The 26,022-nt window shown below is 38.8% G+C and overlaps 1 protein-coding gene across 1 annotated transcript in view; it reads left to right on the forward strand.

Moving 5' to 3' along the window:
* Positions 1-465: 465 nt before the first annotated feature.
* The window catches only part of LOC149173450 (uncharacterized), an 87,763-nt gene continuing 62,206 nt past the window's right edge, over positions 466-26,022 (forward strand). Inside the window, exons 1-2 of the mRNA XM_089426701.1 lie at positions 466-4,278; positions 4,388-4,420. Coding sequence (XP_089282827.1) covers positions 495-4,278; positions 4,388-4,420 — 3,817 coding nt within the window. The 5' untranslated portion in view covers positions 466-494. The remainder of the gene's footprint in view (positions 4,279-4,387; positions 4,421-26,022) is intronic.

A 26,022-nucleotide genomic window follows, 5' to 3' on the forward strand; every position in this document is an offset into this window, starting at 1 on the left:
ATCTAAATTTTCTATGTTTTGAAGTATTTGATTAGAATTAAAAAATAATTTTTTTATGATTTATTTTTTTTAAATAAATCCAATTTGCATAAAATTGACAAATCAAACCTGCGAAATTCAAAACAAACTTGACTAAGGAAATATATGTTTTATAGGTCTCTTTTTAATTGGGCATAACGTCAAGTTGTCCATTAAATATTAATGTGTTCTGAACACACAGTAAACACATATTTTAGTGATTTTGAATAAATGAATTTTATATTAGTGCTCGGCAAGATGGACGACTTGCAGTCAATAAGGAAAAATCCGCGAAAGATTTGAGTATTAGTTAGTTGAAAGGGACGATTTGAGTCAACAAGAAAAGGAAAATCCACCCAAATCCTGTATCAGATACGACTCCTTATGACAGGAATTTCAGGAATCTAGTTGATATCCACAATAGCCCAAACCCGCAGAGCCATCTGAATTTTATCGATCGCCCATCTGAGGAGCCGATGGCAGCTTCCACGGATTTCATCCTCATCACCTCCACACTCATGCTCATCTTTGTTTCTGCAAACGCCCATCTTCTTCATCATTATCATGAGAAAAGTCGTGAACGACTGCAGGTCGATATAGAAGCCCTGCAAGCATTCAAAGCCTCCCTCACATATGATCCTTCTCACGCCTTGGCCAACTGGGATCTTGGTGCCAATCATGTCTGCAATTGGACTGGTGTCACCTGCAACCCTCACAAACTGCGCGTATCTGGCCTAAATCTCTACAACATGAGCCTGCAAGGGACTATACCTCCACATTTGGGCAATATCTCCTTTCTTGGCGTGTTGAACCTCACTTTGAACAGTTTCTCCGGCACAATCCCGAACGAATTGGGGAAGTTGCATCGCTTAAGACGTCTGTTACTCAATAAGAATCACTTAATTTCGTCCATTCCAGAGGCTTTGAAAGATTGCACATCTCTCAGGCTGCTTGATCTGTCCTACAATAATTTGACAGGGACTATTCCGGGTGGTCTCGGCCAATTGCAAAACCTGCGAAATTTTTCACTGTATAGCAACGGATTGACTGGGAAAGTGCCCGAATCCTTGGGAAATTGTTCTGCGCTGGAATTTCTGGTTCTAGCAAATAACTTCCTTAGCGGCACTATCCCTTCTCAGCTTGGCTTGCTCGCTAGAATTAAAGTTCTGTCTCTTTTTGGAAACCAGCTCAGTGGAGGAATCCCGCCTTCACTGCTTAATTGCACGGAGTTAAGCGAATTATTATTGCATGAGAACAGGCTTACCGGAGAAATCCCGTGGGAGATAGGAACCAAGCTCTCTAAAATTGAGACTCTGTCTCTTGGAGAAAACCAGCTCAGTGGAGGAATCCCGCCTTCACTGCTTAATTGCACGGAGTTAAGCGAATTATATTTGTATGAGAACAGGCTTACCGGAGAAATCCCGTGGGAGATAGGAACCAAGCTCTCAAATTTAGAGTATCTGCTGCTCTGGGGAAACCAGCTCAGTGGAGGAATCCCGCCTTCACTGCTTAATTGCACGGAGTTAAGCGAATTATATTTGTATGAGAACAGGCTTACCGGAGAAATCCCGTGGGAGATAGGAACCAAGCTCTCTAAAATTGAGATTCTGTCTCTTGGAGGAAACCAGCTCAGTGGAGGAATCCCGCCTTCACTGCTTAATTGCACGGAGTTAAGCGAATTATATTTGTATGAGAACAGGCTTACCGGAGAAATCCCGTGGGAGATAGGAACCAAGCTCTCTAAAATTGAGATTCTGGCTCTTGGAGGAAACCAGCTCAGTGGAGGAATCCCGCCTTCACTGCTTAATTGCACGGAGTTAAGCGAATTATATTTGCATGAGAACAGGCTTACCGGAGAAATCCCGTGGGAGATAGGAACCAAGCTCTCTAAAATTGAGACTGTGTCTCTTGGAGGAAACCAGCTCAGTGGAGGGATCCCGCCTTCACTGCTTAATTGCACGGAGTTAAGCGAATTATATTTGGGTGAGAACAGGCTTACCGGAGAAATCCCGTGGGAGATAGGAACCAAGCTCTTTAAAATTGAGACTCTGTTTCTTGGAGGAAACCAGCTCAGTGGAGGAATCCCGCCTTCACTGCTTAATTGCACGGAGTTAAGCGAATTATATTTGCATGAGAACAGGCTTACCGGAGAAATCCCGTGGGAGATAGGAACCAAGCTCTCTAAAATTGAGATTCTGTCTCTTGGAGGAAACCAGCTCAGTGGAGGAATCCCGCCTTCACTGCTTAATTGCACGGAGTTAAGCAAATTATATTTGCATAACAACAGCCTTACCGGAGAAATCCCGTGGGAGATAGGTACAAAGCTCTCAAATTTAGAGTATCTGCTGCTCTGGGGAAACGAATTAAACGGTACCATTCCGAATTCTGTAGGAAATTGCTCTCAGCTTTTATTTCTCGATCTCTCTGAAAATTTCTTAATGGGAGGCATACCTCAGGAATTTGGAAAGCTCCGTCTTCTACAGGCACTTAGGCTTCAGGATAATCATTTGTATAGTGAGGAATCCATTTCCATCTTTGGAGCACTTTCAAACTGCACTAATCTGCAAGCACTCGATCTTGCGAAAAATGATCTTAAGGGCAACTTGCCTGGAAGCATAGGCCGTCTTTCTCAAAATCTGCTTTATCTCTATTTGTGTGGTAATCGTTTCACTGGTAAGATACCCCAGGAGATGAGCAACCTCACTGGATTGATCCTGTTAAATCTAGGTGGTAATTTGCTCTCTGGAAGCCTTCCTTCTGCACTAGGAGGGCTGTCTACTCTTCAGCTGCTGGACCTCTCCGGGAATAACTTGGAAGGTAATATATCCTATCAATTCAGTCAATTGAAAGCTCTGTATGAACTGGACCTTTCTCAAAACGCGTTTTCTGGAGAAATTCATCATGTTTTTGCAAGTTTACAGCAGCTAAGAAGATTAAATCTCAGCTATAACAAATTCAGTGGTAATATACCAGACAGCATAGGGGATTGTTCCAGTCTCGAGCTTCTGGACCTCAGTTACAACCAGCTAAGCGGCTTGATGTCTTCGAAAGTGGCTAGCCTCCATAACCTACAGTTCTACATTAATGTCTCACATAATGCACTCACAGGAAGGGTGCCTGCCGAACTGGGAGGAATGCACATGGTTCAAGCAATTGATCTTTCAGCGAATAATTTTTCGGGTAGCATACCCGGCCAATTGGTGAATTGCGCTGAACTGGACTACCTTAATCTTTCTCACAATTCATTGGAAGGCACCATTCAAGATCAAGTTGCAGGACTTCAAGATTTGGATCTCTCTTTCAATAAGCTTTCCGGTCCCCTGCCTACCTCTATACAGAAATTACAGAAGCTTACGCATTTAAACTTGTCATACAATAACTTCACAGGAGAAGTACCATCCTCTGGAGCTTACAAAAAAATGAATTTTACATCATTCTTAGGAAACAGTGGACTCTGTGGCAGATGGATAGAGTTACCTCATTGTAAATTGACGACAAGGCACCATCATGATTCCAAAAGAAGGGTAGTTATCTTGGCCACTTCGGTTGGTTTAACTTTGCTATTGGTATTTTGCCTAGCCTTAATCATGGTTTTGATATATTTGCGTAGCAGAAAGTGTGCATTGTTGGAAATTATTTCAGCGAGATTAGGGAGGATGCTGAGGAGCCAACTCCGCGAGACGAAGATTGTAAGTGAGGAAGAGGTGAACAGAGCAACTAATGGTTTCAGCCCGGATAACCTAGTGGGGCGTGGCGGCCATGGGTCAGTGTATAAGGGCGTATTAGACAACGCCACAATCGTTGCTGTCAAAGTTATAGAGTCTGCCACACCAGGAGGTGCATACAAGAGACTGATAAAAGAATGCAAGACATTGGGAAGAGTCCGCCATCGGAATCTGGTGAGAATGGTGGGCGTATGCTCAAGTTTGCAGGTCAAATCTTTGATTATGGAGTTCATGTCGCAGGGAAACCTGGATACGCATTTGCATTGTAGGGAAAATAATTGCAGGTTGGATCTGAAAAGACGGCTGAGCATTCTCAAGGACGTGGCCCATGGAATGGCATACCTTCACCATCACTGTTCTCCGGCCATTGTTCATTGTGATCTGAAACCTTCCAACGTTTTACTGGATGAGACGATGACTGCTCATGTTGGAGATTTCGGTATTGCACGCCTCATGAACGATTCAACAGCAGCAGCAGCAGCCTCAGGGGACACCTCCAGTCATGTGATCGGGTCTGTTGGTTACATTGCACCAGGTAAACACTGATACACTAGATTGATTATATGGGAAATATTTGAGTGAGTGATAAAGGTTTTATATATGAGTCACTAATAAAGGTTTTATATATATAAAATTGGTTACAGAATATGGTACAGGAGGGTTTTCCAATGAATCAGGTTCCTAAAGATGAATCTCATGTTGAATGTTATCCTTTAAAATCCCTATGAAGGCATCAATCTTCTGTTTATCTGGAATATCATTTACCTTTATATTCAATTTTTGGAAGTCCTCAATGTGCTCTTCCATTGAACCCTTTTGTTTGAGATTTATCAATTGGCTAAAAAAGGTGTTGCTCTTTGTATCCTCATAATGTGCTATCATTTCCTTCGTGAAAATTGACCAAGTGGTTTACGAGAACAAAGCCCTTTATACCATAAAAATTCATTCGGTTCTAAATATAAAGATGAAATACATACCTTTTGTAACATCATGTAAATCAAAATATTTGTCCATCTGTAGTATCCATGTTATGGGATCCTTTCCATCAAACTTCCTCATATCGATATTTGGAATATGGTGGGTTTTCAATCCAATGTTAGATTCTATGAAATCATTAGTAACATTTATTTTTTTCTCATCATGAGTTTCCTCTACTACCTTTTCGTCATTAGGAGGCCTTTCTTATAGCAGCTTTGTCCCACCTTCCTTCAAACCTTCCATATCTTTCTTAAAATCTTCCATGTCTTTCTTCAAATATGCTTCCATACCATCGATATTAGCTTCCATGACACATATAAAACTATTTATCTTAGATTCAATCACATTCTTGAAATCATCCATTCAATTTTGCTTACTAGGTGTTTCTATTTTCTTGATTTGAGTCATTATTTTTCTTGCTTTTAGGAGCTCAATATTTAAACGATTGTAACTCTGTAATTTCATATCTTAAAGTTCTGAAATTGTGTCCTATGGTAGCTCTATAAGTCCTCTTTCTAACCCCACCAGTCTAATCGATATTGGATTCTTCAATAAAGAGTTATGCTAAATCTCCTACAATGACCCGATTATAGACTCGTTCAGTAGAGCTAACTTGTACGACCTGCCATGTGTCACTATTTCGACCTTCGGACCATAAAAACATACACCGAAAATAAAAATCCATCCTCTTTCAGTAGCTTCTCATGAAATTTCAATCTTATGCTCAGAGAGAAAGTTATGATGAGTTTCCCACGGTCACCTGTTTGGAATGTAATTCGGGAGTTTGAAAAAACCCTAAATGTCTTGGACCGTATCTCCGAAAATATAGCGCAACAAGATCTGAAATTTGGACCCGAGATTCACTAATATTTCAGCTCAAATGGGTTATAATTTCAAAGTCTGAACCTTCGCAGAAAAAATATTATAGCGAAAATTCCATGATAACCTGTTTGAGATGGAATTCTAGAGCTTGCAAAAACCCTAACTTCCTCAAATCATATCTTCGAAAATATAGCGAGACAATATCTGAAATTTGGACTTGACGTTCATAACGATTTTGGATCAAATGGGTTTTCTTTTAGCTTCTGAAACTTCGTAGAGAAAAATTTACAGCGAAAATGCCATGATGACCTGTTTGGAGTAGCGAAACCCTAGAATCCAAAGCTTTGATACCAAATGTTATGAAACCAGCTCACAAAAAGATAGAAAATATAGATCAACAACTTCAAACTCAGCCTCTTCGAGGGTGAAACCTCCTTTACGTTACACAAATGAGAAATTCTTTGATGATACAAATGACAATACCTCCTTTCTATATATAGGAGTCTAAGTGGTCCCAATATAATCAGAGCCTACATAACAATAATATTGTAGGGGCACAACAATAACAATAGTGGGCTTCTATGGGGCACAATAATAACAACATGGGGACTACATGGGCACAACAATACCATAAGGGGGTTGCACTAATAATAATAAGGGGCTACACTAGTAGTATAGGGACCTAACAATGCATATATAGTAGTTTCTTCTATGTTGAAAGCTACAACTCCTATCAAGGCAAGGAGTAGTATTGGTATGCGTCCCATTGGGTACTTGAGCAGGTAATGTAGCTCATACATAAGGATTTTCCAATGTCTATTATTTTTGGATGATATATCTAGGTGTTGTTCTTTTCTCCTTGTTTATCATATGATAGGAGTATCTCAATGCTTATACTCTAGCTTTGGCCCCTTGGATCTATTTAATTAAATTTTGTATAAATTGTAAATCAGTCATTATGATGAGGGTCAAAGCATATGATCTTAAATAAATGAACATATGTGAAAGTCATGTAAATATTTCATGTCAATTCCTAGTGTATAACACAAGGCCAAGTCCCAACTCGTGAGTGGTTAGGAATCTAATTGTGCTAAACAGGTTTTCTATGTACCATGTGGTTGTACCTTCCAAGATTTACTCAATATATGTAAATATTATTTCAAAATGTAATATAACATGGTCCAATGCGGCTATGAAGAGGGCATGAGGGTTATGGGGAAAACTAGTCGAGAAGAGGAAAGGAGGCCCAAGGGCAAGGGTTTATAGCAACATGAGCATCAAGCACCATGCATATGCCTGAGGATACTATTTTATGTGATTTCATTAACTATGCCCTATTGATCTCATCCAATCCAGTGATTTTCAATTATCATTGAGTTGTATTGCTAACCCAAAAAAAAATTACCTTAAAATATATTGATGACCCTCAATTCCTTCTTAATTGTGACATTTAGTGAAGCCTCTATTGAATATTCATGGACCATCCAAAAACTTGACCTCTTATCTTTGATAATTGTAACCATTTGGATTAACGTAGGAAATCCTTTTCCCATGTTGAGGGTATCCTACTTACGCTAATGGAAGTTGTAAAGAAATAGTCTAAACATTATATTTATTGAATTTTTCCTCAATACTTTTTTCTGATCACTTTTACCCAAAACCCAACTAGAAATTTAATCGAATTGTTGGTTTTTTTGTAATGACGGAGAAAATTCCTGGTTACAAAGGGGCTAGTGCCCAGGACATCTACAAGATTTATAAAATATAGGGTCAAAGAAACATACCATGAGAATAACAATAAGTGATCTAATTCTGAAACCTATCTTTACAACTGGATTGGCCAAGATAAGTGAGGGTTGTAGTGCTTAGGGTGTCAATAGATTATTAGAAGCAGATGGAGAAAACAAGGCTTAATCACTAAGGCACTTAAGAATCTCAACCTTTGTCCTTGTATAGTAAATGATGCAAAGAACAAGAAACATGGGTGAATGCTTGGTATGGTGGAGTTCCCATTAAGGGATTCAAACCAAAAATATGAGTGCCATTAATTCCAGGAAAATTCATAAAATTGATTTGAATCAACCTACTGCATTGTTACACTCATATTAGTGGAATAAAAACAATAATGAATGATAAAAACATAAGAAGAAAATATTTTTGCAATTACCCCAATAATTGGAATCAAAACTGGTATTTATTTTTAAGTTTCAGAGAGATGCTTTCATTACATATCATCATCAGCTTCACACTCCAAACCCCTACTTTTTACTCATTTCTGATCTTTTGCTTCTCCCCCCTGCGACCGATTGTCTCAATCAGTTTCAAAAACGGATTCTTGAAACACTTATAAAAATGATTTTTTTGAAGTGTTTGGAAATAATAAAATTACAAGAAATATTAATTTAATATCATATATATTAAATATAACCCCTTGTTAAAAATAAAACTTCGGCCCTTTTAAAAACAAATGAATACAAACATATATCGGGTATTCTAACTAAAACAAAAATATTAAATCCATGCATGTCTGATCTTTGTCACACGCCATGTGGAGATGATCTAGATGTATGGAGACCTTGGTGGCAGTGGAAAACTATGTGTGAGTCCTAGATTCGTTGTGTGTATATCATCAAAAGTCTTAGTGGTTTTATAAAACCAAAAACCATTTTTCACCACCCTCCTTCATGGTTTTGGAAAAATGAGGTAGGGATGGTGCAATAAATCTGAACGTCCATTAATCATATTGTTGGTTTTGAAATACCATTTTGCGAAACCTTGAGTCTTGTTAAACTTTGGATATGTAGACCCATCAAATTTTGGTCATCTGGAAAAGGAATATAATAAACATTGATTTCTTTTGGTACTCACACAAAAGTTAACTAATTTTTGTCAACTCATGATGCTTCAAACTCTTCATCCAAGCAACATCCACCAAATCATTATGATTTTTCAACTGAGCCCAGGTTGGTCAATACTAGATTTCAGAGTTTTGGAATCTCCTTTAAAACCAAAACATGAACATCTTGAAGTTGAGATAAATTCACTAGAAAAACATTATCATCACTAAGTTGAGTGCCAACATGGTCACCTATCTCAAACTCCTCATAAAACTGCAACAAATTCATTAGTTGTGCATAGAGATTCTCTTTTCACTGCTAACCGTTTGGTTAAAACCTACGGTATGATCTGTAGTTGGTGAAACATTACAGATACATGAATCAAGATAAGAATTGATAGTACCAAGCTTCCACACAAAGAATGTATGGTCCTTTAAAATATTAGTGACCTTCAAGATTGACTCAAATCCAGAAAAAGTAGAAGTGACAATCTCTGTCTGACCCACTTAGCTCTTTCTCAAGGAGGATTTCTTCCCAAAATAAGGAAACTTTCAATCGTAGGGTTCCAGTTTAGAGAATGGCCTAGAAAATGTTGCAAGTAAAACTTTTACCCCTTATAGGATGCATGTCTCCATCGTGTTCAATAGTTATAAGAGACTCAAACTGTAGTTCAGTTGCGAGAAAATTACCACGTGCACTTGTCTTTTTCTTCATAAGTGTCGAAGCTTGAGAATCTCATTGGTCCCATGCATCCTTCTGTTTATCCAACTAGGCTTGACTTGCAAGCTCTCTACTTCGCCCCAAGAAAGGTTTCCCTACACTTTTCGATAGCCATTTTAGGTGACACTTTCCATTTAGTGATTTCTTCAACATTTTCATAGTAGGATATCTCAAGTTCTAATAAAGAAGCCCTTTGCATTTCAATGTTAACCAATTGTTCATGTGCCACATCAACAACTCCTCTTTTTTGTGAAAGTGAACCAAATGCCTCCATAATTGTAGGGTTGTGGGAAATAATTGATCTTATTAATTCTATAATTACACATCCAACTAGGTGACGCACTAGTCTACGAATTTTAGTTAAGTAACCTTGAAAGCTCAAATTCCTATCTTCATCTACATAAGCCATTATATCCCACCATCCTAATCCATGTCAGATTGAATTTTGTCTACTCATTCGCTGAACTAAATTCACAATTCCTAAAATAAGCATACATTTTCCAACTTGCTCCTCCAAATTAGGTAAACACCATTTCCAATTTTGGTATCCTTTATATTCTCTCGAACCTACCGTAATTCACTCTATCAAATAATTACAAGTATTAAATATCTTGCCTTTCATCTTGTTGTATAGAGCAACTTTTGTAGAACAGTTAATACCTTGACCTTCCTTGACTGCAAAAGTGCACTAGTTACATGCATATTTGTTTTGAAAACAAATATCCCACATCTATGAGGCAACAATGTACCCTTTACATTTACCATCATACACAATGCCTTCCAATGCATTGTGCACATATAATGTTACTTCCACTTGGCCTTGGGCTCCTGCCTTGGTGTCTTCTATGGGTTATGGTTATATATTGGTGGACTTTGGTTGGAGATTGGGATAAAACCCAATAATATTAATAAAATTAAAATCTCAATAAAAAATTAAAAAGGAATTTGTCACGTGATATCATAGCCCCCAATGAAAATGTTGTCCTCCCTATGAGATAGAAAACATCCTATGAGTTTTTCTTGAAAAGTATTTATCATTTTTTCTTGGTAGGATTTGGCTACAATAGGTTTCAAAAATATGAGTTGTTACAATTACATAAGTCAGGTGTGATAGGGGTTTTTCAAGGCATTGTTCCCTTAATTCATTCAAAAATACAATTTAAGAAATGGAAATTCTAATCTAGCCAGCCACTACTTAGTCAAATTTCAATGATGATTACTAGAAAAGGTTTAAAAGTAGAATGATTATAATTGTTCATTCCTTAAGGGCCTATTCTTCTCCAATATCTCATCATTTTCTAATTCCCTATGGAACATTTCCATGTATCCTTGTTCTATAACCTATTACAACCCACCACACATCACCGATATGAAGCACCGACAAAAATTTGATTGGTGGATGTTTGATGAATTGTTGCATCATTGTTTCCCATGTTTGACCTACTAAACTTTCCTTCTACTTAGCGAAATATGTTTCATGGTTTCTTTATTCAAACATATAGGATTTACACCTACTATTTTTGAATAATTGAAAATTGGGCATTGCAAAGGGAAGATAAGGATTCATATTTTTCATATGAAATTATGTGTTTACAATTTGCATAATTTTTCCCTCATGGAAGTTTATTTATTTAATTTTGATGTTGCACAAGAAACATCACACACAAGGGAAACTTATGTAGTTAGAGGTGGTAAAGAGTTTTGAAATGTTATCAAGTGGCAAGCCACAACCATTAAATATGTAGCTTCCACCTATCAAAGTTAGTGCTTCCCACATGATGAAGGCACCAAAACCTATCAAAGTTAGTGCTTCCATTGTTTATCTCTACTAACTTCCTTCTACCTCATCTTGTCCCTCTAATCTGATTTAGAACATTAGTTTGTAGTGCTAAGATCTTCCTCAGATTATTAACAAAATGCTTTCATTATGCTTAAGGATTCATGAATTTTTTGCAAGTGAAATGAAGAATTTTTATGTTAATTTTATAAGTAATTTAACATAAACCAGAAATTGAAGAACAACATAAACATGTAAAAAACATCATCAAAAACACATTAAAAAAATCACATGATAAAGGAGTTCACCCCTCCTGGGCTACGTCTCCTTGGTCTAGCTTCCAATGGCTTGGGCCTCTCTATTATGCTCAAAAATGTAAAAATATGTGTTTACAATGCTCAAGTGCTTTTGAAACCTCCAGTCAGTCCAAAATACTCAAAAATGGCTATCTAGCCTCTTTTTGCATTCAATTTGGTGGAAAAATGATGAAGTTATGACTTCCACTTGTTTTCCCATTATTCGCTTCACAAATTTCTCCACATCTAACAGGAACCCACATTTTCGCTCCAAAAATCCACTAACCGAGCGAGAATTTTGCCACGTGGCGAGCCATAATTCGTCGGCACTGACTGTCCATCACAAATCACAATCAGCAAAGTCTATTTGGTCTTATGGTTTGTGAACATGGTGAGTGATGTGCGATTGCAATACGATGGACCCGACGAGACATTAAATTGCAGCCTAACCTTATCACATCTGGGATATCGCAATCGACAGAAAACCAATGGTCCTATACAAATGTAATACTTGTCCTGTTGTGATATGTGATTGCAATATCACATCGCAACCCTGATATTACCAAGGGGGTGGGGGATTTTATAAGACCTCCCTTTTCCGATGTGCGATTGCGATTCATTGCATCATGCCTCCAGCTGATTCTTGAATGCCTTCCCGCCTGCCTTATCGCATCACAACCCTTTCCTGTTCGGGAACCAAGTTTTAATGTCAACCTACCTGCGATTGCAATTTGCGACATGCAGGTACCAATGGTGGCTTGCCACTTGGTGCCTCCTCATTCGCTGAAGGACCTTGCCACATCATCCAATCCTGCCATGTGTCCAAGTCAAACCTGAACTTTGACTTGCTCTAACTTCTGCATATGAGTTCAGATTTGAGTGTCATTCACACCATTGGAATCAGAATGGTGAGCTCTTCGATATGAATCAAAGTTTAACAAGATTCTGACACTTTTATTTTTGAGCCTAATTTTGAGCACCTGATCACTCCTCCGCACTAGAAGCCTTTTGGACCCAAAAAGGATCAGTTTCAATTGTTCAACAGGTGAGGGTATAGTTCCCTCACATTTCCAACCTCTGTCCATTTGGATTTTGAAGGTATTGTACCCTTGAGCCCCACTCAAAGATAATCGATACTTCCCCTTTTTGTTGTCCTTTTTCTTCTGTCAAGTATAGTGTCTTACTGAAGCACATCATGGAATTCTCGAGAAAATTCTTCAATAGATGGGATTTGAATATTCTCTCCTTTATCTTCAATCAAAGGAGGATCATACAACCTTAAATTCTCAACATTAACAATAACATAAATTTGCATATATGAAGGAAAATCCAACCTGAAAGCATTGTTACCAATCTTTTCCAAAATTCTGAATGGACCATATCTAATTGGTTTGAGATTTTTACCTTCTCCTTGGAGCCTCTCTTTGTTAATGTGAAGCCAAACTTCATCTCAAACTTGGAACTTGTGATCTTGACAATGCTTTTCGTGCCTTGCTTTGTACTTGCCTTGACTTTTCTTAAGCTATCCTTGAACCTTTTGGTGTACTAATTTTATTTGTTCAATGAACTTTCTTGCTTTGTCTATGTCGTTATGACCTTTAATAGCAACATATTTACCAAAAATAAAATCCAAAGGATATTTAGGCAAGTATCCCATGTGTTGTCACTCACTGCATTGTGGGTTTCAGTTGGTCAGGGTTGCCCAAGAGAAGTGAAGTTTGAAGCCACATTCCTAGGCCACAGAAGCTCGCCAAGTCAGTCCCAGTCCATTTCATAGTGCCTAGAATGAGCTTTCCAACAATATATAGAAGTCCCAAAATGGACTTTTGGATCAGAAGATATGGCTTGTTGAAGATCAAGAGTTTTGTTGCCTTAAAATGAAGGAAAAGAGCTTATTAGAGGACCCCGGGCATAGTAAGTCAAGCATATTGGGCACCCCACAATCCCGCAATCCCGCATCTCGTATCATTTCAATCTCGTACATTGGCTTATCGGGCATATCGGTGGGCCCTAGGAGTTCATAGGATTATCGGCGATTAGCAGTGGGAAAATCCTGCATCCTGCAATCCTACATGGCCCCCGCAATACTTGATGGGCCATCCTTAAGGAATTGTGCAGGGGAACCGCCGATTTAATGTGAAATTGCCAAGGAGGGCCGAAATAGTTTAACAAAGGAAATGCATGCAAAGACAAGGACAGGCGGGCCCTTTCTCTATCCTCCACGTGGCAGTAGGGTTTATCGGAGGTCGGGGGCCCCAGGCACAACGAAATGAACAGATCAGCCATGTCAAAGTCCTGCATCTTGCAATATCACAGTCCCGCAAGACTGGAAAATTAGTGATCAACGTGGCGGAGAGGTTCTAACTTAAAAATCTTGCGATGTCGTTGATTTGTGATATAGTGTTAGATCACCAAGAAGGGGTCGATTCTATTTAACAAAGGAATTCACGAATAGACCAAGGCCAGGTAGGAAATTTTCTCTCTCCTCTAGAGGGCCACGTGGTGGATATGATTGACCCTTATAACTGACATGACAGCTAACGTCATTTTTGATGTGGCAGTACAGGTGACATGTGGCACACAGATTTGGCATTTTCAGGGTCCTATGGGGGCATTTCTGGGTGACATGTGTCACCAATCACAAGGTGACACGTGGTAGTGATGACATCACCCCCCGTAGATCGGTGATCGGCGATCACACAACTTAAAGTGCTCCTACACCAGAGTTCCTTCCAGGCTTGCGATTGCGATAAGCAGGGATCCTCCTGGACGCAATATATTATGTGATCTGGCTTATAAAGATCCTGCGTCTAGACAGGCAACCCGTGCTGAGAAAGAATGTAGAAGTTCCCCCTCTCTGGTGCTATGATTGCGATACTTCAGGTGGGCCCAACCCCGAAAATCAGCGATCACAAGGTTCATGGGGAAATAGCAATGGCAACGCATGGAAAGCACCGAAGTGCGAGATTTCATAAAACAAAGGAAAAATGCCTCGGATAGGAGCCTGATAAGAAAAGAAGAAAGGGATTAAACCAAAATGGGATATGGAGCATCAGAGCCCACCACTCTGCAACATTTTCAAGATTAAAAGTGTCGCTGTCGCGCAACCCCAATAACATGCTACATGGCTCTTAAGGCGGATGGGTCGGCAGTTGTGGCATTAAAGTAAGTATGACACAGAGTGTTGAAGACAGTATGGGGGGCTCGGTAATATTAAATGACTCGTCATGGAGCCTCACTCCTATACACAGCGAAGGACCACCAAAACAGGTACTTACAATCAACCCACTCCATACTCCACATAACAAGGCATTCAAGCAGTAAAGGCAGAAGCGACGGGGTCAGTTGAGCAGCACAAGAGGCCATACCGGGAGAAAATTACAATGTGAGGCAGAGGAGATCACATGATGGGAACAAAGGCTTTTCATTTACTTTTATGTCTGGTTGTTGACTTATTTTTGTCCTGTAACATGCCTTCTTTCAATGTGGTCATTAATTCCGTAATATTTTTGGGCCACAGAGCCATCGCAGCCGAGACAGCTAGTCAACCTGACAGTTGAGACTCGGCCAAAGATATTTTTTTGTAATGAATGTCCATGTGCCCCTCTCCAGAATAAATAGGAGGAAGCAAGACTTCATTCAGGTTCAAAAATCTACAAGAAAAAGACATGTTGTTTCAGATTGTATAATTTTAAGATACAGATCTTTAAGAATATGAAGAAATGGTGGTGATTCCCTCTTTGAGTATTACAATATGTTTTTCTCTCTTTTAAACCCCATTATGTTCATGTTTCTTTTGAATTCATGCAATTATAGACGCTAGAAATGTTTCTTACCTCCTTATAGATTCACGTGTATTTATTGGTTGATGCATGTGCCTGTGAGGATTTCTAAAACCACCTCTTTAAACTACGAACATGAATCATAGCACCCATTTTCCCTTCAGTCCATTATATCTTCTTGTAACTCAAATAAGTATAGGATTTCTTACTTACTTCAAGCTCTATGTGTCAAATATAGAATTCTTGATGCCGTGAGCTCTAGATGATGAGTTATCCTTTCTCCTTATCCTCTTGCATTTTCTCTATAAATCTTATTGAGCTGTAAGTCCTCAAACTACTCGGCCTCCACTCCTTTATGTTATATTTTTGTGAGTTGTGTACGAGAAGAAATACCCGAAATACATAACTCATATCTTTGTATGAATGAACCAACCCAATTCCTATATATATATATATATATATATATATATATATATATATATATATATATATATATATATATATATATATATATATATATATATAATATATATGTATGTATGTATATCATCTAGGTGGATGTTGGTGGCTACCCACCTATCCCATTTGGACCCCCACAATTGTCTCTTTCAGTTTTTTCAGTTTCCTAAACTGGAGCACAATTTACTATTTTTAGCAGTTTTGCGGGTCCTAAACTTCAAAAGCCGTTTTGAGGCCCTAAACGACGTTTTTTTGGGAAATCTAGGGGTCCCAAAGTGGTAGTGCTCAGATAGATCTTTCTAACGAGCTATTGTACGTGTCAAACGGAGATCGTATGCCAAAGTTACGGCCTCGGGAAATTGATGTACCAATTTACCCAAACGAGGCCCGCAATTTGGTGTTTCATCTTCTAGGGTTAGGTTTTGGAGGTTAAGGGTTTTCCATTGTTTCTCAACAATAAATAGGCCTTCGAGCCTCATTGTAACACAGTTCAGAGGCAGTTAGCCACCACATCTCTTCTCAGAGATAAGCTACCATCGCCTTAGCTATTTATTTCCATTTTCTGTTTGTAAGCATATCTCAGTGTTTTACATTAATGAAATGAAGTATTATTTCCACTGCCTCTTTGTGTTTATGATTATCTCTGTAATTTTTTGCGTTCCTGTTTAAATCCGAATCAATAGAACATAAGTGATGTCTCTAGTTTCCTGCAAATCATTTTAGACACACAAATCTAGATGTGCCCAGGCACTGGTCTTGTAAGCAATCCAAGGTTGTCTCTGGGAGCTACAACATCTTTTGGCGCCATTGCCATGGAATGTATTGAAGGATTTTTCCCCTGGGATATGACAAGTTGAGCACTCTTTGCGTAGGTGAATAAAGAGGTTCTTATTGCATTCATCATCACCTTGGAGACTCCACAAACCCCCATTATCATTCATCACCCTGGCGACTCCACTATCTGAATATTAATTGTAAACACTCTAGCGGCTACATTTGTCAAGAAATGGAAGAGACAATGGAAGAGATGGAAAGCTCAATAAAGAACTCCTTATATAGACTGATAAAATTGGAGTTAGAAAATATAAACCTTCGACGATAGTATTCCTCTTTCTCTGACGAAGAACAAGAAGTCAGGACGCATGAAGAAGAGGAGGATGATCTTGATGTAACGCTAAATGATGATGAGATGGATGATTGCTGCAAGTAGTTCTTTGATTTCATAATGGCTTAGTTGCATAATAGAAATGCTCTTCGGTCATCTAGAAAGACATCAATGGGACACGACCAAAACGAAGGCACTCCCTCCAAAGAGCCTCTGAGGCCAGCTGAGAAGGGGAAGGTACTTTTAGATCCAAATTGCTTTAAGCCCGAAGTCCTCAAAGAAGAGAAGTCACCCTCCCTTTCCTGGCCCATATGTGAAGAAGGAAAGGAGCCAAGTAGTCTTTGTGGCTACCCTGATCAAAAGGATATTGATCAGCAGATATTTCATGAAAATAAGGCAACTAAAAATTTCACTGGTCAGTTCTATGACCCTGTGGGTGACTACATAACGACATTCTTAAGCCAAAAATAGAGGATGTTTCAAGAGAATGTATCAGGTTCTTTGTTTGAAGACTTCTCATGGTGCATGCTTGTTTTAATTTTTATTTTTCACAAGCATGAGGACACTAGGTCCAACACCCAAATGTTGGCTTCACTCCATTGGAAGGTTGAACTCACTTAAGTGAATTGAGCCCTGTGCGTAAGCGAGAATGTACATAAATAATCTCACCAGATATTATAGCAACATTTACCACCCTTGTAGATTTGATGCTCTATGATATTGCCTAGGGCAACCCTTCCCTACCAAACTTGGTCCATTTTTTAAAAAACAATGTTTTAAATCCCATACACGATTATGCCCTATCTAAATCACGTGTACACGTCGGTCAACCTATATCCAACCCAGGTATATGCGTTAAAACATTAAAAACTATATAATATACCTTAATTTGGGCGGGGTTTATGGGTTTGACCCGATACCCACCTACTATAGCCCGTGGCTCAACTGTTTCCCAATTGAAAAAACTAATTTGGAGAAGTATAAATACATCTCCATGGGAAGGCCTAAAGGAATGGGAAGGATTAAATATTGATATTATAGTTGATTACATCCATGATCAAGTCTGAAGATATCCCTATGCCTTCTGCACTCCTAGTCATAGGAAACCCGTGTTTCCTTCTTGAGATATTCATCATCCCTTCATGACATCCTTGTGCATACTTATGGAGGAGGATTGCTGAGGCCTGGGCAGGATGGATCTGGAGGACGGTTTTTCTTGGAGCCGACAGATGACTCAGGTTGTAGTTCTGTTGTATTTTCTTTAGTTTACATTAATAAAGAGGTGTTGTCGTTTTCTTGATGATTATGGTCTTTATGCATTAATTTATGTCATGATTTGCTTATAAAATATCATGTTAATGCTTATTTTCTTACATGCTTATATGATCTCACCTTGATATTATACATGCTTTCAATTATTTTTTGTGTATATTCTTTGCCTTGAATGAATTGTAGGTCTTAAAGCGCAAGAAAGAAGAAGAGGGTTTGAACCCTATAGGAACGACCTCAAATGTAGGATCTACGGGTAAGACCTTATGTACCAAGTTTAACTGTTTAAGTATTAGGATTGCTTTTTTATGTGTATCTTTATGTTGTATGCCCTCCGCTCTGGTGGGGTTCCCAACCCAAGACCCTAGGGTGATTCTACTAGAAACAGAATTGGTGACTCCACTAGGGAAAGCATTCTTGTTTTTCCTAGAATGGGTTGTTTCTTCTTGATCAAGGCCTGCTTGATTGATTTCTTTCCTTTACAGTGCCTGTGTCTTGTTTTCTTCCTGGGCATCAAGTCCGATCTTTTGGATCAGGCCTGGATTTTTTGTTTTTCTTTATTGAGCTTTATATACACGCTTTTCAGAGGATACAATAGTGTATACACACTAGTTTCTTCAAAGAAACTCGCGTATATGCGGGTTTCATTTGTTTTAGTCGCATATACATACTTCTTTGTCTTTTCACAGTCATGTATACCTTATTTTGAATAAATTTTTCAAAATCTTGGACCTAGTTAAGATTGTTTCTTGGTGGTTTTTGTTGTTTTCTAGTCATTCACTGTCAGTAAAACTTTGCTTTCATGCAAGTTTTCAGTTTCTAATCTTCTTCTTGTTGAAAAACCTAGTCAACCTAGGGTTTGCTTTTTGAGTAAAGTTTCAGTGTGGGCTTTGGGTTCAAGGCTTCTTGTAGAATTTCTTGGTTGTTTTGACTTTGCGGAACAAGAAATTTGTTGCAGTTTTGTTTATAACCCAACTTTCGGATTGCTTTGCTTTTCTTTCCTTTTTTGGTTGACCTATTTTGTTTTTCATGGTTTTTGAGTGCCTCTTTGGCGATCTTGAAAGTCTTTCTTGACGTTCTTTTGGTTTTTTGAAGTCCTTTATACTATAGTTCAAATTGATCTATGCAATTCTTTGTTGTTTCAAGTTTTATTATATTAATGATGTGCATAACTTGTGAATTTTGGGACTCTTCATGCTTGTTTTTGGTCTTGGAATTTTAGTACTCTTTGTGTTCTCCAAAAATCCTTTGGGTTCTTTAAAAAATAAAAAGACGAAAACATCATTCTTGCCTTTCTTTTTCTTTTTAGTTTTTTGTTTTTGGTTTCTTCATTATTTTTGAGCAATTGTGAACTTTTTTCGATTGGTTTTGCTTGGTTTCGAGGGAAGTTTGTCACTGAATTTGTGCCCCCCTTGTAATCAAGTTGGCCTATTTATCTTGTGAAGGGACACATTTTATTATTTTATGAGCATCCATAGAATCTTGCACCATTGTTATAGTTTGCATTAAGTTAATTTGCACTGCAAGCATTTTAGCCTTTTTGTTAGATTTTGAGTGTGTGGAGCATGTTTTCTGAAAAAGAAAAAAAAAATTACAAGTTTATTCATATAACCTTATAGAAATCTCATTTCATCGAAGAAAAATAGTTGCATTTTCATATAGCTAAGTTTCTATTGATTTCTTTTGTGTCAAAACACCACAAGTTTCACTCCCATTTTACGCGTAACCTAAAGAACAACCTTTTAAAATCAAGCACTTAATTAAAAAGAACCATAAATTTTTTTGATTTGTCATTAATTACATCAATAAGTCTAGCTCTTTAGGGCCTTGGAATAGGTGAGTGGAGATTTAACTATCCAAGGCCACTCAAACTGTTAAACATAGATGTTGAATAATGAGTGAAATCCAGTGTCGTTAGAAAGACCAGGAAAGCTCCATTCGACTGGGAGTCAAGCACGAGGGAGAGTGATGACAAGGAAAGAGAGATACCCCCCCTCCTACTTGTTGGATCCTACCTCAAGACTATTCCACCCGACTTTTGATATGAATTGGTGTCCATTGTTTTTATTCCTAGGGACCACATACGTCGCTACGGAGGGGAATCTCGCAGCACCTGAGGTAGATGTTGCATCACGTTCATTAGTACTTCTAGAGGGTACCCTTGCAAAGCTTGGGTACTTTCATCGGCAAAGGATTTTGTCTGGGGATCAGGTAACTGTTTCTGTCACCTTCACTGGTAGGTTTGGGTCATCATTATCCCAAACTATCTTCGGAAGGTCATTGATTTCACTTTCTTGTATTTTGGTGTTCGGTCCTCATCACCCGAAACGAAAATACTTGGAAGTTGCTTGATTTGGAGAGGAACACTCCAATCCTTTCTAGAGTCCTCTTCCAATCAGAAGACGTTATAGAGGTTGAAGAACTCCCTGAGTCTCCTGTGACTCCTTCTTCTCCTCTCCCTCCCGATTATCCAAACGTTCTATTATACATTGGGACCCCAACCCACAGGCCTTCGAGCCCTGTTCTATATCAATCTTTTCCTTCAATGGTCACTGTTGGGAGCATGGTTTCAACTATGAGTGCTACTAGTGTACATACTCCTTTCTCAGTACAAGGAGGATGTACAATTTTCGTACCTTCCATCACTCCTAGCACTACAATCTTTGGCTCTATCTCCATTCCATCTTCGAGTGGGGGAACCCAAGCTTTTTCCTCCAACATTGATTCTTTCCCCTTTGGAATTCCTTCCAATGTAATTCCTTCGGTTCCCTTAACTTTTCCATCCACTGTTTCCACGTCTATGACTTCCATGGCGAGTGGATCATCTTGTTTTCAAGGTTTCCCTTTTGGGAGTGGTCATATACCACATTCTAACCTATCTCTAGGATCAATACATTTTCCCTACAAAGATCAAGGTTATAATCCTTTCCAAGGATGGACTAATCCAGATGTTAGCAACTTGGGAGTTAGGAATCAATTCTCTTTCAGCCAATAGGGGAACATGTCATACTCCTCCATGAGTTCATTTCAGATTTTTTCTCCTTTGCTAATGCATGGAACCTTTACCAAGGGCTCTCTGCTCCATTTAATACCTCACTAGGGGGAAATTTCACAGGATATGGCAATTTTTCGGTAGGAGTTGGACAAAATCTGAATTTTTCTAGGCCACGAGGTTTTCCTTGTGGTTCAGGCACTTCTATGAATCACCTCAGGCAACCTGGTGCCTTCACAAATCCAGGATATTCTTTTCATAACATTGGGAATTTTGCCCAAAGTGGGTGGAATCCTCAAGGTCCTCCACGCTTACCTTTCCTGGAAATTTTAAACTTGCCAGATCTATCAAAGTTGACTAATGATCCTATCTGATACAACTCGGTTTGGCCTCCGGTTCCAACCAAACTTCCATTTGACATACACAAATTCGAAGGGAATACTGGTGAAGATCCGACCGACCATTTAACCACTTTCCATTTATGGTGTTCGTCGAACTCCCTAATTGATGATTCAATCAGGTTGAGACTATTTCAACACACCCTAACTAGGAATGAGGATAAATGGTATATTAAGCATCCACAGGGAACCTTCGCTTCATTTGGTGACTTGGCCACCATATTTTTAAACCATTTTTAGTTGCTCATTCGTTATGATGCTGGAACTAAGCTCTTAGCTAATTTCCACCAAGACGAGGCAACCCACATTTATGATCACATCCAGGAATGGAGGAGAAGGAAGAGGCTCATTAAAGCTAATATTCCCCAAGATTTCCTTCTTGAATGGTTTCTCAAATCTTTGTAGCCTGAAATTTCTAAGGATGTATCGCTCTCTGGTGTATTCACCGAAGAACAAGGTTTTTTTAAAGCCCAACAGTTAGAACTCATATATTCTCAATTTGGGATTCTTGAGAAAATTTTGCCTGATGATCCTAGATCTAAGGTTGATTTTTCCAAGCTGAAGTTGGGTCCCCATGCTGACGGGCTAGTCAGATCAATTGATAATAGCACGGCTAACCTGCTAAACCAATTGCAACAGTTGTCTTTGCAAACTGCTTCTTCTATTCAAGCATCACCATTAGTGCCCATGACTTCTCAACCTTCGTCTATCAACGTCATTCAAACTTCTAACCCCAAAGGAAATCAACAATCCGATGGGAAGAAGAAAGGACGTGGTAAGAAAAAGAATCAGGATGGGAAGGGAAATGCAAATAAGCCCAGCAGTAACGTTGGGGAAGGTAAAAATGAGTCCAAGAAGAAATTCAAGTTTCCATTCAGGTTATGCAATGGTGACCATTTGACTCATCTTTTCCCAAACATTTAGGATGCTCAACACTTGTTGGTTCTGAAAGGGTCTTCTAGCTCCCAGGTTGTGCTAACTAACCCTTTTCCCTAAGGGCAGCAGTTGTTAGCTGGCGTGAATTCTAGTACTTGTACCCCCACTGGGGGAAACAAGGAAGGGGAAAATCCATCAAATCTTTATATGATGAGTTCACATGTTGACATTTCTACACGGTCACGTGATTATGATGAACTAGAATCATTTAAGGCCAAGAGTACTCCTGATGTTTCAGAGCCACTCCATATCGAGAGGCTTGTAGTTGAGCCTATACCTCGGATGCTGAAAGGCTTCGCAAAGCATTTGAAAATCAACCCCAATGCCAAGGCAGCTCAGAACTACTCCATTGTAGAAGATCTAGCTCAGAGTCCTTGTGCCATGTCAGCGTTATAGGTTCTCCAGTGATGCCCAACACAAAGGAGTGCGTTGCTCACTGCGATCGGAGTGGTAGAACCAAAGAACTCTCTTATCCTTACATTCGACATGTTGAATATTAAGAAGAGACTCCCACATCATATGGCTTTTCAAATCAAGTCTACATACCGAAAGACCAATATCTTTCAAACCATAGTTGATGAGGGAGTTTCTGCATGCGTAATTTCTATATCATGTTGGGAGGCTATTGGATCACCTCAGGCTGTTCCGTCACCTACTCTCTTAACAACATTTGATGGTCATTCTCATAGGCCACATGGGGTTATTTCATCCTTTCCCGTCTGTGTTGGGGGCAATGTTGTAAATATCGAAGTAGAAATAGTTGGTGCAAATTTGGATTATAATCTCCTTTGGGGAAGAAATTAGGTTTACGAGATGGATGTTATTGTATCATCGTTATTCCACATCCTCTATTTTCCTCATGAAGGGAGAATTGTAATGGTTAATCATATGGATTATTCTCCGAGTGAATCCAATGCATCTTTTGAATCTACAGTTCCCTTAGTGAACAATTCTAAGAAGCCTATTGAGAATCTAGGAGTTGGGATGTATTCTTCATTAATGGCTACCTTTGATTTTCTTGCTCCTATTTCTCGTATTAGTGCTATTTCATCTTCCAAGGCACCTTCTCGAAGAGAGTTCTTTGGAACTCATTATTTTTTGGATCCTTGGCCCTTGCCCTCTTCTACCACCATGTTAGATGGGGGCAAAGTGGGTGGAATGGCATTTCCTATGTATGCATCTTAAATTGATTATGAATCTATAGTTAACAGTGCAGACTCTGATCCTACTCCTCTTTCAATGAAGGATCTGAATGGGGATGTGGCTTTGTCTTGGACTCTAGATTCAGATTCTACTATGGATTTCCTAGATACTATTTTTCCATCCAAATAAGCACTTCTATAAGAAATGATGGGTATTGAGAGGTCATGGGATGATTTGCATCATCGGTCATGTTTCCTCCCTGATTTGCAAGTAGAATCAATATTTCCCAGTCCTTCATCTACTGGTGATGTTTACGCAGTTTTAAATCCTTTGGCTCCAACGCATGTTTCGGGTGAAGGTAACATGTCTATCATTTCAAAAATTGTCCAGTGAACATCTTTAGGAATCCCAATGTTATCAAGAATGTCTTCATTGGAGCTGATTGGTCCCCTGAAGAAATTTTAATTTATACCGATCTCTTTAAAGAGTTTTTAGATGTGTTTGCTTGGTATTATGAGGAAATGCCTGGGATATATCCATCTATAGCCTAGCATGAGATCAAGACATATGAAAATGCAAAACCTATTCGATAGAAGCTTCAACCAGTAAAACCTAGGAAAGCAGCAGCTATCAAAGCTGAGGTTGAAAAGTTGCTTAAGGCGGGTTTCATATACCCCATTCCTTTAACTGAGTGGGTCTTGAATCTAGTCCCAGTTGACAAGAAGCAAGGAACGATCCGTGTGTGCATTGACTTTAGGGACTTGAATAAGGCTTGTCCTAAAGATAATTACCCCATACCATTTATTGATCAGATTATCAATGAGTGTGCAGGTAATGACAATTTCTCTTTTATGGATTGATATTCCGGTTATAATCAAATCATTATTCCTCCCGAAGATCATAATAAGACAGATTTTATTTGCCCCTGGGGTACATTTGCATATAAGAATATTCCTTTTGGACTTAAGAATGTTAGAGCTACCTTTCAGCGGACCATGTCATATGCTTTCCACGATATCAAACATATTATCGAAGCCTACTTGAATGATTTGGCTGCTCATTCTCGAAAGAGGATTGATCATCCCAAGATTCTTCGATTAATTTTTGAATGATGTCGTTTCTACAAAATCCGTTTGAATCTAAATAAGTGTGTTTTCGCTGTCACGTCCGGTCAGTTGTTGGGATTCATCATTTCTACTGAAGGGATTCATGTAGATCCCTTCAAGGTTGAGGAAATACTTCAGTTGCCTCCCCCATCCACTATTCATCAACTTCAGAGTCTTCAAGGAAAAGCCAATTTCTTAAGGAGATTTATCACTAATTATGCCAAGATTACTAAAGGATTTATGAGACTTCTCAAGAAAGGGGTCCCATTTCTATGGGACGATTTCGCGCAACACTCATTTGATGCTTTGAAAAAATAATTAACCTCTACTCCTTTATTGAGTCCAACTGATTATAGCAAACACTTCCTTTTATTTCTCACTGCAATAGATACTTCCTTAATTTTATCAACTGCCCATCTGAGGATTGATGGAAGCTTCCATGGATTTCATCCTCATCATCACCACACTAATGCTCATCTTTGTTTTTGCAAACACCCATCTCATGATTTACATTATGATGAGAAAATTTGTGAATGATTGCGGGTCGATATAGAATCCATACAAGCATTCAAGACCTCCCTCACATATGATCCTTCTCACACCTTGGCCAACTGCGATTTTGCTACCAATCATGTCTGCAATTGCGGTGGTGTCACCTGCCATCCTCAGAAACTGCGTGTATCTTGCTTAAATCTATACAACATGAGCTTGCAAGGGACAATACCTCCACATTTTGGTAACATCTCCTTTCTTGGCATGTTGAACCTCACTTTTAAAAGTTTATTTAGCACAATCTTGAATGGATTGGGCAAGTTGTGTCGCTTAAAATGTTTGTTACTTAATAAGAATGACTTGATATCATCCATTCCAGAGGTTTTGAAAGATTGCACATCTCTCAGGATGCTTCACTTGTCCTTCAATAATTTGATAGGGACTATTCCAAGTGGTCTCGGCCAATTACAAAACCTGCGAAATCTTTCACTGTACACAAACGGATTGACTGGGAAAGTGCCTAAATCCTTGGGAAATTGTTCCGTGCTGGAATTTCTGGTTTTAGGAAATAACTTCCTTAGTGTCACTATCCCTTCTCAGCTTGGCTTGCTCACTAGAATTAAAATTCTGTCTCTTGGAGCAAACTAGCTTAGTGGAGGAATCTCGCCTTCGCTGCTTAATTACATGGAGTTACACGGATTATATTTATTCCAACACGGGCTTACTGGAGAAATCTCATGGGAGATAGGTACAAAGCTCTCAAATTTAGAGTATTTTCCACTCTGGGGAAACGAATTAAATGGTACCATTCTGAAATATTTTGGAAATTGCTCATAGATTTTAGTGTTCCAACTCGATCAAAAATTTTTAACCGGAGGCATACCTCGAGAATTTGGAAAGCTCTATCTTCTACAGAAACTTACACTTCATGATAATCATTTGTATAGTGAGCAATCCATTTCCATATTTGGAGCACTTTCAAACTTCACCAATCTGTAAACACTTGATTTTTCCATCAATGATCTTAAGGGTGACTTGCCTGGAAGCATATGTCATCTTTCTCAAAATCTTATTCATCTATATTTATATGAGAATCGTTTCACTGGTAAGATACCCCAGGAGATGAGAAACCTCACTGGATTGATCCTGTTGAGTCTAGTTGGAAAT

The sequence above is a fragment of the Pinus tabuliformis genome, chromosome 4_2 (assembly GCF_031772625.1).
Source record: "Pinus tabuliformis cultivar Carrire ecotype Pingquan chromosome 4_2, CPIR1, whole genome shotgun sequence".
In the NCBI taxonomy this organism is placed as follows: domain Eukaryota; kingdom Viridiplantae; phylum Streptophyta; class Pinopsida; order Pinales; family Pinaceae; genus Pinus; species Pinus tabuliformis.